The sequence below is a fragment of the Pezoporus flaviventris genome, unplaced genomic scaffold, assembly GCF_033815535.1.
Source record: "Pezoporus flaviventris isolate CSIRO_AGI_PZ_B2104156 unplaced genomic scaffold, CSIRO_AGI_Pfla_v1 ptg000013l, whole genome shotgun sequence".
Lineage (NCBI taxonomy): Eukaryota > Metazoa > Chordata > Aves > Psittaciformes > Psittacidae > Pezoporus > Pezoporus flaviventris.
This window is the reverse complement of record NW_026892561.1, coordinates 35,194,200-35,207,177: the sequence shown is the minus strand read 5'-3', so window position 1 is coordinate 35,207,177 and position 12,978 is coordinate 35,194,200. Positions and strand designations below refer to the sequence as shown.

The 12,978-nt window shown below is 43.3% G+C and overlaps 1 protein-coding gene across 15 annotated transcripts in view; it reads left to right on the top strand.

Moving 5' to 3' along the window:
- Positions 1-8,637, top strand: part of MBNL1 (muscleblind like splicing regulator 1) — a 104,019-nt gene extending 95,382 nt beyond the window's left edge. For 10 of the 15 annotated variants that reach the window (XM_061452751.1, XM_061452737.1, XM_061452749.1 and 7 more), the window contains 3 exons: positions 496-590; positions 3,598-3,672; positions 5,237-8,637. In XM_061452751.1, the coding sequence (XP_061308735.1) occupies positions 496-590; positions 3,598-3,654 (152 nt within the window). In that variant the 3' untranslated portion in view covers positions 3,655-3,672; positions 5,237-8,637. The other 5 variants (XM_061452746.1, XM_061452748.1, XM_061452752.1 and 2 more) reach the window with 4 other exon arrangements.
- Positions 8,638-12,978: the final 4,341 nt, after the last annotated feature.

Here is a 12,978-nt window from a genome sequence, read left to right as displayed (position 1 = left end):
AGAGCAGTTTTTTGAATTGCACATTGTTCTTTGGTGGATTTTGATTGGACTATGAGTTCCAGTGTTTAGAAACTATCTTGTGTTATATAAAGATTGTATCTTACTATAGCCACATACTGTCCTTCAACAAGATTAATTTTTGTTTGCAGTAAATTCTTGGGTTGAATTTTTTAAAGACAAAAATTTGTAAATATAAGGGCATAAGAATTCTTCTGTTGATTTTTGTATTGAAATAGTTAATCTTGTTTATATTGATTTTCTTGATTTGATGGTAACAAGCATTTTCCCCTTTTTTTCTCTTTCATTTCCCACCCCTCTTTGTCCCTGGAATGTTGTCCTGCTTTGCACTGTGATTGCATGTCACACGCTGGCAATGATGTCTCGGGCTTTTTGCTGTGATAAATACCATGCTCAATTCTCCTACCACATGTCGCTCTGGTTCCCATACTGCTACACTCTTCTGTATGTTTGCTTATATGATTTTCCTTCCGAAAGTTCCCATGGTGCACGGTGCTACGCCAGCCACTGTGTCTGCAGCAACAACATCTGCCACAAGTGTTCCCTTCGCTGCAACAGCCACAGCCAACCAGGTTTGCTAATTTACAGCTTTTCCTTACAGACAACTTGAAATTTTTGCTTTTAATGAGCATGGGGGTTTTGATTTTACCTCTTGTTGGCCTACACATTCTCTCTAAGATCTGCAGCACAGCTTAATAAGCCTTTATCCATGCTCAAAAGGTGCTGCAGTTCCATTTCTGATGCTAAAAATAATTGATAATAGGGTTTCTGACTCAGTCTTAACATTTATGGGCCATGCTGCTTATTTCTGCTCTCAGAGATGTAAAGAGAAAGGGACGATACATGGAACCCATTATTTATTTCTATTTCTGTGAAGCTGACAGTTCTTTTTAGTACAGAACTCCAGTGAAAGCCAGTAAAACCTCTGTGCAGAGGGGTTGCAGGATCACACTTTTAACCATCTGAATTTAGCAGTCTGAACGTGTTCTGACTCTCCTCTTCCAAGAACCAAACAAAACGTTTGATCAAGGGCCACACAGAAACTTCTTTTAAACCTTTGTTTCAGCTTGCAGTTCTGCTTGGAAATGGCAGACTTCAGAAAATGTCCATTAAAGCCTGGTTTTATTTCTAAATAGTTACCCCAGTTGTTGCCATGTTTGGATGTATTTCAGGAATAAACGAATAAGGTTTTATTAAATAAGTGATTAAAAGTCCTCCCAGAAAAGCCAGAAGAGTTGCTCCAAAGATGAGCTGCAGGGCCAGAGGAGCTGCAGTCCCCACATGCACCATCTGGAGCTGCGCCTGGGAACAGAATGTGGCCTGTTGTTTTTCTCTGGCTGGGTTGTCAAAAATGCAGATTTCTGTAGTACATCTGGCTGAAACTGCAACACTAAAAGCTTTTTAAAGACCCTCTAGTTTCTCTTACAAAAACAAATCATTTTTTTTTTTTTTTAGATTTACTAGGGAATTAGAATTGCTGATATTGTGAAGCCATCAGTTCTGGTCTAATATATAGGTATTACTCTACTCAGTGGAAATCACTTTTAGAAAAGGGAACTAAATGTTTTCTTCAGCATTTTGAAGGCATGTTTCTGTATGTGTAATTCTGGAGATAAATGTCAGTTTTTAAGGCAGGCTTACTTGACATATTCAGCTTCCAAAGTCATTAGCGCTAACTCCTTAAACAATTCCAAATCCTATGGGGATGCTGTTGGGTGTGCATCACAGCTGGACATTGGGCAGCAGTGCATGTGCACATGCCCCTCTGTGCTTGGAGTAGATAACACCAGCAGCCCTGGCCTAACTGCAGCACACCGAGCGCTGCGCTGCCGCTGAGGGTGCTGCATGCTGCAGGCTCTCACAGGATTAAGCCCAGAATCTTTGGCTTCAAGCCTCTCCACCTTTGCCTGTTGAGCACTCCCAGTTTGTACAATGCCCAGCTGTACATTCTTTGGTAACCTGTCTGCTTACTGATCTCTCAGTAGTTTATTAAGCCATACAGTTAATTTAAGTGTGTCTCTGTATCTTTTGTAAGTCCAGGGAGTTGTAAGAACAAGCCAAGACACAGGAAAACATCATTATTTTTCTAATCATCTCTGTCTAAATAGCCATGCATTTTCCCAAATAAATTACAGGGCAACTTTCTGTTGTGAAATCAGATCATTTCATGCATATCCTCCCTGGAGCCTCATAACATACTTAGTACAGTACTGCAGCCAAACCTCAATATATACATATATAACAAATATATGTATATACTCTGTGAGCAATGCTGAAGTTATTTAATGCCACACGATGCAATGTGCATGCATGCCAAAAGTCTTAAGATCTGGCCCTTCATCTTCATTGACTGGTGTTGAAGGTCCTTGGTATGTTTCAGCAGCCCTATCCCTGATGCTTCTACACAGTTGGGTGCAAGAGCCTGTCCTGCAGCAGTAGAAAAAAATGGTATGAGAAGCTTCATTATGTTTGAAGCACATTTCTGTTTGAGGTGGCAATGTTGTAGAGTTGTGTGGAGCTGCTAGGGGAGGAGAGGGCACAAGGGGTGGAAAAACCAACACCAAGACCTGTAAATTAGTTAAGAAGAAACCTCCCCATTCACTTTCTCGTGCAGATTAACAGGTCTCCCTCAGTATCCATCAGGAAAGTCTTTTCAAGTGCAACAGCCATTTGTGATTGTACAAATCAATTTTGTGCCAATGCCCCAACATGTTTCCCTGTGCATGGGTGCATCTATTGCTCCCTTCAGCCAGATGTGGTCCTGTCTGTACTACAGGGTTCCTCATGGTTCCTCCAGCACCTGCACATCTTAGTGCTGGCCCTTCTCAAGGACCTGGCCCCAAGGGCTTGCTCTTGACTCCCACCATGGGGCTGCACAGATGGGACATAAGGCTCCTGTGTAGAACAGAAGTTTGTACTGCTGGTAATCTACTCTGATTTTAATACTTTTTTAATGGGAAACTGAGTTGAGGGGGCACTTCAGGAGAGCCACGTCCTGAACTCTTGCTTATGCAGACGAACATTTTGAGAATTGTTTCACTGCTTTGGGGAGTCTCAGCTTTTCAGCTGACCCAACGTGATGCCCATGGTGGCAGTGGGCAGCTTTTCTTGACAGCAGATTTTCACCAGCCGTGACAATCAAGCTCAGGGCATCTTAGGTTTGGCATTCAACAACCAAGACACTGAAAGCAGTGAACACTTCACAAAATCAGACTGAAACAAGGCCACTGGAGAATTTGTCATTTTAAATGATACACTGAAAGCACAGAATTTTGTGTAGGCCAACAAAAAGGGCTATTTTCAATTACTGCGCTGCATGACTTTTGTAGATTTTAACTTCTCTTGTTTTCTAAACAACCAATAATACTTATATTTGTCAATTAGTACTTAACACTATGTTTTCCAGTTTTAAGTTGCTATCGTAGCACTTCAGTTGACTTTAACTTCTAGTTGAAATATAAAATCTGCCAACTCATGGCCAATCCTCACTTTTCCAAACTTACATTCTATAGCAAAATGCTGTGTCTCTGGGTTGGCTCATTGCACATGTTATTCACTGTTTAAATTTTTTACCTATAGATACCCATAATATCTGCCGAACATCTGACTAGCCACAAGTATGTTACACAGATGTAGACATTTTGTCATCAAACAGTAAGTTCCCAAAGTGTTTTTTCTTGCATTTATCTTATTTTCATGTGTGCATAATTTGTCTTTTTCAGGGACAGGATGTTTTATTTTCTTTCTAAGAAAACTAGTAAGATATGGGAAGGAGTCTCTGAACTCCACTGGCATGCCATTCTTCTCTGAATAGTGAGCCCATAGTTAGCAGTGACCACATTAGCTAGTGCATTGGACCAAATGTCAGTACTAGTTTGTACATGGAGCAAAATCAGAGTCTAAAATTAGAGGTTGACATTTTGTTTATGAAGGATGATGGCTCCAGCCCTAATGTGAGCCAAGGGCCAGGTCTTGGGGGGAGGTGGATATGTTAAGCTGTCTTTAGAAAGAACAAATTTTAAATCTCCAGATTTGGAAAGCCAGCATCTCTGCAAACACAGGTGTAGCTGTCTGTCTAGCTGACACCTGATTTCTCACAAGTGCAGGTTGTCAGGTGACAACAATATGTTATGTACAGTATTTTCCTGGCATGGGTGGTATGGTGAAGAGAGGTCCCACAGCACAGGTGCAGCTCACACCTGCATTATGTCAGTGTGAATGGCAATTGGAGATAGTCTAGGTCAGCTTTGTATACTGCAATCTTCATTCTGAATGGCTTGAAATCTAGGTTTGTGTGCCTAAGCTTGAGAGACTTTTTTCTCCCCTGTATCTTCTTGTGAGTAAACTGTAGATTCCAGTCTGTTACTAAATTGCCTGTTGTCATTAAGACCACCTGCAGCACATCAGCTCCCCGAGGATAGCTTGTCATTTGTACTGCCTTTCTCTCCCTTGCACTCCATTTCTGCTGCAGTTTTTATTGAATGGCTCAGCAATAACGGATTTATTATGTAGGGTGAGGATTAACTGATTTGCCACAGTGGGTTTATAATAATAGATATTCTTTCAGGTGAACAAAGCCCTTGTTAAACTGCTTGAGTGACTCAGGTGGGATGCCACTTATCTGCAGCGTAAATGTGCTACCAAGCTTCCCCCTGCAGTCAGCTGGGACTGGGGGTGTGCCCATTGTAGAGACCACTCTTTAGAGGCATCCCTCATGCGATAGGCAACAGAGACTAGAGAAAGCTCTACACTAGTGCAGTTAGGTGTGAAAAATTACCTTGGGAACACAGAGCCCAGATTCCTGAGGGTATTTAGGTGCCTCTCAAATATTGGCTTTACAGGGGCAGCAGCAGCAGAGGGAAGAGAGAGGGCCTGGGGCAGCTGGCAGCGTTGACGCAGTGCTGGATGGTGAGCTGCCTCCCAGGGTCTGGGCTGTGGGGCCGGGAAGCCGTCCCCAAGTTCTGATTCCACAGCTGGGGCTTGAGAACAGCAAGAGGCCAGCATCTTGTGCACTTTTACCCCTGCAGAATTCAGGTGTGATGGGAAGCTGTGCTGCAAGAACACCTACTAAAGAGAGGGACATCCCACAAGGGGCATGTGCAAGCTTCCTCATGCTGGGTGGCATATTTCCTTGCTGCACGTGTAAAGTTGGGGCTGATATGGTGCTAACAAAAAGTTATGACTGTGTTGAAAATGCTCTATCTTCTTTTATTTCTAGATCATAACTAAAGAGAAAAGGACAGTGTGTTTGGGTGGGGAAGAGGACAAGCTCATTAGCCATAATGTATATACTGTCAAGCAACACGCGGAAACGCCCTCAGCAGTAAGACATCCACACATTGCATGTTAACGAGATGAAACAAGAACTTGGAAATCCACTGCACACTGTTGCCTATATACTTTGTACATTGAATTGGTATTTGTGCTGAGGTGATCTTATTGTCTAAAACCTACAACATTGTCTATCTTTTCTAGAACAGAAGTATGCATATGTGTTTGAATATGCATATGTAGTCTATTTCCTACATAACCATGTATGTCACCTTGAAAAGACAGACGATGATGTAAACATGAATCTATTATGTATTGGTACGTCTGTAGACCAAGATATAATTTTTTAAAGTAAGTTTATTTCTTTCAAGGTTTACAAATAACAAAGGTGCACCTTGTATTTAAAATTGCCATTATAGACGAGAGCGTGCATGCACAGTAATTTTTGTTTAAGAGTAATATTTTTAATGTAATAGATTGTAAGAAGTGGTAAGAGAGGTATCTGACAGAGATGAATGTGCCAAGCAAAACCACAACTGTGTATATTTTAAAGCACATCAATGGCTTTAAGTACCACGTTGTTAAGGATTCTCATGAAGTGCCATAGACTGTACATCCGATTAGAGTATTATTTCTGCAGTGTTATTTTCAGAACCACATTTTCACTTACTTTGTTAGTACTAATCGGTCAAAGGGCACCATTCTGTTCAAACCAAAGCTGTCTCAGAAATGGCCAACTATTCCTTACCGTAACAGTAGACAGCACAAGAAAGATACTCTAGCCGTACAAATTAACCCATACTGGACATATATATTAACTCTTTTAAGGCATTGTAGTGTAATATTTATGCATATTTTACTGTATAACATGATATACGAAAGGGAAAAGCCATTTCTGAGACACAGTAACAAATGTTTGAGGAACTTCTTTTGCTTCTATTTATAGCCTCTGTCAAAAGTCAAAAGGACTATAAATGTTTTGCAGAGATGGGTTTCACTTTTACTTCATCAAAGTCACGCTCTACATGGTGACTCTAAACAAAGACACAAAAAGCACTGACATCAGATGCATGACAAACCAAAATATGAAAAAATGGAGATGTTAATTAGTGTAGAAATTGGGTGGGTTAAATACTTGGGTGAGTTTTATATGTGATTTTTTTTGTTCAGATTAACTGCTTATAGCCTTAGAAAGCCTTTACAAAATAAAAACAAAAAAAAAAATAGATGTGCATTCAAGTTTTAAGAACGGATTCATCCAAAGGAATTCCTTTTTGTGGTTTGGATGTTGCAGCTAGTAAAGGATATTTTTGCTCTGTTCAGCAAAGTGCTGAAGTGGGGGCCAGGTCACTGGTAGCGTAGCGTGGAGTGGAAGAAGCGTGAGTTCAGTTGTAGAACTCTCCATACTTCCAAGTTTACTGCAAGTTTTTATGCTTGAGAGAGATGCTTTATAGTATAAGAATGATGTGTTGATTTTACTGATTGTACTGTACATCTATTAAAGCCTTAGATTATTACATTACGGGTTAAAACCCATACCAATGTAATTTCAATCGTGTTAAGAAAGTATAGGTGACTTCACATGTTATTGTAGTTACTTAACATTATAGAATATTACTTTTTTTTTTCTTGTTAAAAGTGTAGGTTTTATTTCTTACATTTATTAGATTGTTTTCATTTTCTATTACCAGTTGAATACCATTTCAGTTTATAGAATTTTGTTTTATTAGAGTTTACTGATGACTTTTTCAAAATACAAAAAAAAAAGGTAGTTTTCTTCATAACATACTCAGTTTTGAATTTACATGTAGTGTCATATGAGTATTCGTATTTGTTAACTAAATGATTTATATTTTACTGATTTAATATTACAATGTAAGAATGTCAGTCATTGTTAGTTCTTGTCTAGTTTTCATTAAAAGAACAAAGATCTTTTATATGGATATCTTATAATTATATAATCATTGCTAAGTAAGAAGTTAAGTTGTTGCTATGGCAACAATCCTGGCAGACAATTGAGTAATATTTTGATGATTTATTTTGTTTGTAATTAGTTATTATGAGAAAATCTAGTTCCTAGATATTAGAATAAAATTTATTTTCTACTGTATCCATTTCAAATGTTAAAATATTGTTTAAATATTTTTTGAAATCCCTGAATATCAGGCCTTGTTATAAATAAGCTGCATAATCAATAGATCAAGGGACTTTTTGTTGATAATCCAAATACTCAAAGTTTACGTAACAAGAATTATCGTGTGTGTGTGCAAACTCTTGAGGGTTGATTATGCTGCAGTTTAGCATGTGGGAACGTATAGAGAGAAGGTTGACTTTTTGCACTTCTGTATATAGTCAAAAAAGAGAGAAACCTGTATAATAGTAAGATCTTATTTTGAATAAAAATGTCTATAATTACAAGGAGTTTTGTTAAGGCTAATAAAATGACAGGCTGAACAAAATTGCTTGCAAAAGTGGCACAGAGTTAGCACTCCATACCCCTTCAAAAAAGTTGCTTTGCTTTATGTGGACAGCTTGTAGTTTGCCAGGATTTTTTCAGCTGGAAAGATACGCCATCCTTCCAAGACCTCATGACTGACAAAAGCTCCACTGGTTCAAATCTGCCTGAAAACCATTCAGAAAAAAAAAAAAAGCAAAAAAGAAAAAAAAAAAAAAGAAAAAAAAGCAGGTACTTCAAACCATCAAGGTGAAATCATGGATCAAATATTCCGTACATTATTCAAAAACTACTGCATGTTTAAAGTATCAAAAAGTATATTAAAGATATATGCTATTCAGACCAGTTTCTGACAATTTCAGTGGTTTATTGTTCACAAAAAAAATTCTTAAAAACAAATACTGACTTTCACAAAAGAGTTGAATCATGAACAGGCAAACCAAACAGCACACCGTAGCTGTAGTTGTTATGTGATTATTTTTATTGCTGTAGTGGTCCTGTTCTTTTAGCAGGTGAAAAAAAACCCTGGGAAATTGTACCATTTTAATGGAAAGCATTCAAGAAACCTTGTCATTACACGAATGCCAAAGCTGGAAAGACAAAGCGATTGGGCCATTGCCATACCTGATCTCTCCAGTACTCACACTGAATAATTGGTGAAGTTGCACTTACTTGCAACCCCGCAACTTTCATCTGCTGAAAGGACAGATGTGCTTGGTTTTACTATTATGTAATCACAGACTTACTTTTTGCTTGTAGTTGCTCCAAATTATGTACTCTGTCCTGGGCTGCAATTTGTTTTTATGCTTATTTTATTATTACTGCTATAGATGACCTTGCTGTATGGAAAAAAAATAAAGTGAAATTGCCCTAATAAAAGGTCTCTTTCTTAATTACATTTTTCTATATCAGGCTAAAAATTACACTGCTTCCTTTGCACACATTTTCAGTTTTATCTGTGCATTTGTTCGACTGAAGGGATATCATTTATTTGGAGGAAAAAGATGCTGGTATTGGGTTTTTTTTACAGCGCATCCTATGTTAAAGATACAGTAGATCTATGAAGAATACTAAGGAAGTGTGAAGTTATTGTTAAATCCAGAAGATAAATACAGAGTACCAGGATACCATAGATCTAGATTGAGCTTTTATTACCCTCTTGTGGCAGTACTTTCAAGATGCAGGTAAAGGAGATGGGCCCTCAGCAGCTGCCCCCAGTTTTGGTACCTGCAGCAAGGCAGTGAATGGCATTAGAGGGAGCCCCATTTCCACATTTTACTCTTCCCTGATCAGCGTCCCACCGATCACTGGTAATCAAAATTATTGACCAAAAATATCACAGGCTTAATTTGGAAAATGAAACTGTTAGAACAGTTGGTTTCCAAGAGGATTGCAGGTGTCTCCTGTGCTCATCGGCACAGCCTGAGAGACCTCAGAATTCAGGCTGGTTTTGTCCACTTCTCAGCTCAGCACACCCAGACACCTCATTCCTGTCAGCAGAGCCCCTGGCTTATTGGTACTGTGTTTGCATTCATGCTTGCAGTGACCCCAGCAGTTAAATCTATCATTGCATTTAGCTGCCAAGTGAAAAATACTGTGTCAAGCAGCGCCAGCACTCTAAATTAGCAAAAATAACGTGACTTGATTCTCTCTATCTGATGAAGGCAACCACGGAGGTTCTTGCTGTTGATCTGGCAGCTGCTGTTGGTCAGTTGGGCAGGATGCAACTCAGTGGTGTGGACCCTGGGCCACTGGCCCCACAGAGCTTGGGGTCATGCAGGACTCTCTGCCACAGCCCGGCCAGGTTTGTCCCATCGCACTGGGCTGTGCTGGGGGCTCAGGCTGGTAAGCAAGTACCAAGCAGCAGCTCTGCCCATAGCAGGGCTCACACAGGAGAGCCAAGAAAAATCAAACCACTCAGCTGCTGAAGAGAATCATGAGAAGGAGCCCCTGCCAAAGCAGCATCAGCACCTGCAGACCAGGAAGCCCAGAGCAGTGGCATGTCGCTGGCCAGAGCTGGGGTGGTAACAACCATGGAAGCAACAACAGCAGCTGTAGCAGTTATTAAAAGCGAAATATAAGAATTTTGTCCAAAGGGATCCCTGGGTATCTGCAGCTGAGATGCTGTCTGAAATGACTGAGGGATTCTCAGCCTTTGGGGAAGGAGGAGCAGAAGCCTGAAAAGGAGTTTGAATGGCCTTTGTATGATCTCTAGTGAAAGCAGGGAATGGTGCCAGGAAGAAGGAAACAGAGTAATTCCGAAGGTCTTTTGCATCCGGGTATGAGTTGTAATAAAAAACAGCCTATATCCTGCCCAAACAGAGCTGATCACACCACTGTGCTCCTGGCAGTGGCCTCATGCTGTGTGCCTCAGTGCCTCAGACTGGCTGCCAGCGCTGCCTCAGTGCTGGGGTGAGGTGCTGGGTCAGGTACGGCTCTGCCCTCTGGCAGCACCAGAGACACACAGCACATGTAGGGTTGGGGAGAGCAGCACCGTGCTGTGGGATGCAGCAACCCATCCCAGCATCAGCTCCTCCGGCCCCGTGCCACAGGGAGAGCAGGCTTGGAGAATCACACACATGCCTCCAGCGGTGCTATGTGTTCGTGGGTGTGGTGGGGCTCCGCTGGGATAAAGGGCTGGAGGCAGCAGGGCATAGCTTGACTTGGGAGGTGGCTGCAGGACAGAGCTGGGAGCCTCAGGGTGTGCAGGTAGGACCTGATTGCTGCCAGGTGGGTGTAGTGTTGGGGTCTGCTGGGGGGAGATCCTCCAGGACAGGGCTCCACCACAGCACTGGGAGGGCGCCAGCACCAGGGAAGGCTTTGCTTGATGCTTGTGCAGCACTGGCTGGGGTCTCATCGCCAGGTCGGTCTTGCCAAGGTACAGCTCAATGCATCTGGTTTCTGGCTAATGGCAATGGGGCTGCAGTGCCATGGGGATCCCCTCAGGTTTGTGGTTCTGCCTGGGCTCTGAGAGTTAGTGATCAAAGTAGCAGGTGGTAAGGGGTCCTTGATGCTGCTTTTAAGGAGTGACGAAAGGATGAGCCTCTTGCAGCTGACCTGCCAGAACTGGTGGGCCCCTTCCATGGGGTGAGCTGCCTGTGGCATGGATACGCCTCTCTCAAAGTGCTTTCCAGCTTATTGCTGTGCAGAGCTGCCTGGTTTTGAAAAGGCACAGCTGAAGTCCTCCAAAACAGCTTGTATGCAGCTGCTTTAGCTGGGATTTCTCATTGCTGCTGGTGGTGCTGAAAGCCCTGTGGAGGGGTGGGATGGGATGGGATGGGATGGGATGGGATGGGATGGGATGAGATGGCTGGTGACAGTGACAGTGTCTAGTGGTGCTTTGCAATAACTCAGTCTGCTGATAGAACTGTGCTGGAGGAAGCCCAAGTGCCTGTGGTGTTTGCAGCTGCCTGCAGCTTGTTATATAGACTCAAGGAGCAAACCAAGAGTGGGTAAGAAGTTGATGTGCTGTATCTTTCATGGGAGTTGGTGAAGATGTTAGGAGTATTATCCCTGTGCTAATAAACCACAGGAGGAAATGAGCCACAGTGGTATTTCAGGAATGCACTAGAAATGAACGGCAGTTACTCCTGAGCACCCAAAACCCCAGGGAGGGTATGGCCAAACAGCATTCATCACACACCTGTACTATGTACCTAAGAATAGGCAATTTGGAGTCTTTTCCCCATCGCAGGAATTTAGCAAGCTTGTTGCGGCATATATTGGCAATTACCTGGCACCAGCAGGGAAACCAGCAGTTAAATAGTGGCAAGAGGAGAGTGACAATTACGGGGTAAGACTGGTTATGCTCTTCTGAGGGCAAGCAGCACGTGGCACAGCATGTTCAGTGTGACAGGAGGGGGTCCCTCCCTTGCAGCACCCAGCCTGTGAGGGATGGGATGGGGGTGCTGTGGGCACAGTGCGGACCCTTGGCTCTGGAGCAGAGAGAGCAAAGTCACTTTGACTGTTTTCATGTGCCCCAGGCCACAAGGCAGTGCAGTGGTGGGAGGCACTTGCAGCACTCTCTGAGGACTGGGGATGTATCTGAGGGTCTGGGAGAGTGAGCCCAGCCTGTCCTCCTTGCTGTGGGAACAGGAATGAAACCACAGGGCTGAGAGAAGGTGCCCGAGCTGTGGGGTGCTGGAGAGATGCCCAGACGGGCTAGGCCAGGAAAGAGGTGGGATGCTTGTGCTGAAAAGCAATGTCTGCACTGGAGAAAACATTCAGTCGTAAGGGAAATGTTTTTTCTCTGCTCTTCCTTTGATGCTTTGCTTGCCTGGATGTGCTGGTTATCCAGCCTGGGCTGTATACGGAGCACATGGTATCTGGGGCTGTACTCGCACCGGGAGCACAGTGTGCTGCGTAGGGCTGGGCACACAGCCCCAGGAGCAGCTTTGCAGCTCGGCTGGAGCAGCTACGGCTGCCTCCTGACCGTGGCGCTCTGCAGGGATGTTGTGAAATGCTGTTTGGGGAAAACAAGAAACCCTTCCATGAAGCAGTGTTACTAACTGCCTTTTCCACCCATACCTCGTTTTTTCTCTTCTCAGTGCATACCTATGGTTCAGGAAAAGGTCAGCAGTGGAGCTGCTGCTTTCCACCTTCCTCTCAAGTATGGCTGGCTTTTAGGTGGCCTAAACCACAAAACAACACTTTATACAAAATGAGCTGTGTATCTTACTGTTAGCATTAGTAGGGCACAGTGTCACAGGCGGAACTCCTGTGGTAAGAAGCCTCCACTGAGTGGGCAAGTCTCAGCTGAGCTGTTTGTCTTGGTAAGGCTAAAAACAGAGTCCTGTGTCCTGCTGATAGCAGGCTTAGTGCAGGGCAGGGACCATGTCCTGCCATCAGCACACAGAAGAAAAGCTGCTCCCAGCACTCGCTTGAGTGTGGAGTCCATCTTGGTGTTTGTGTGTGTGTTTGGCAAATCCAGGTGGACCTGCCTGGGGTCGTGCTGCTGAGAAGCACCAGGGCACAGAGCCCAGGTGGCTTCTCTTCTCCCTCTTCCTGCACCTATCCCTTGCTGTGCAGCCAGGAGCAGCGTTGCTTGCGCTTGTTGTCTGTGCACTTGACTGCTGCCCCATGACAGAGCTGCTCCTGTGCTCTCCCACTGTTTCAGCAGAGGCACGTTTAACGCTGGGTGACTTGGGGGGCTGGTGCAGTGTTCCAGCCTGGGTGCTGCTGGCTGTGGGTGCTCCCTGGACACATGTGTGTGGGACCTGCTGCGGTGGAAGTGT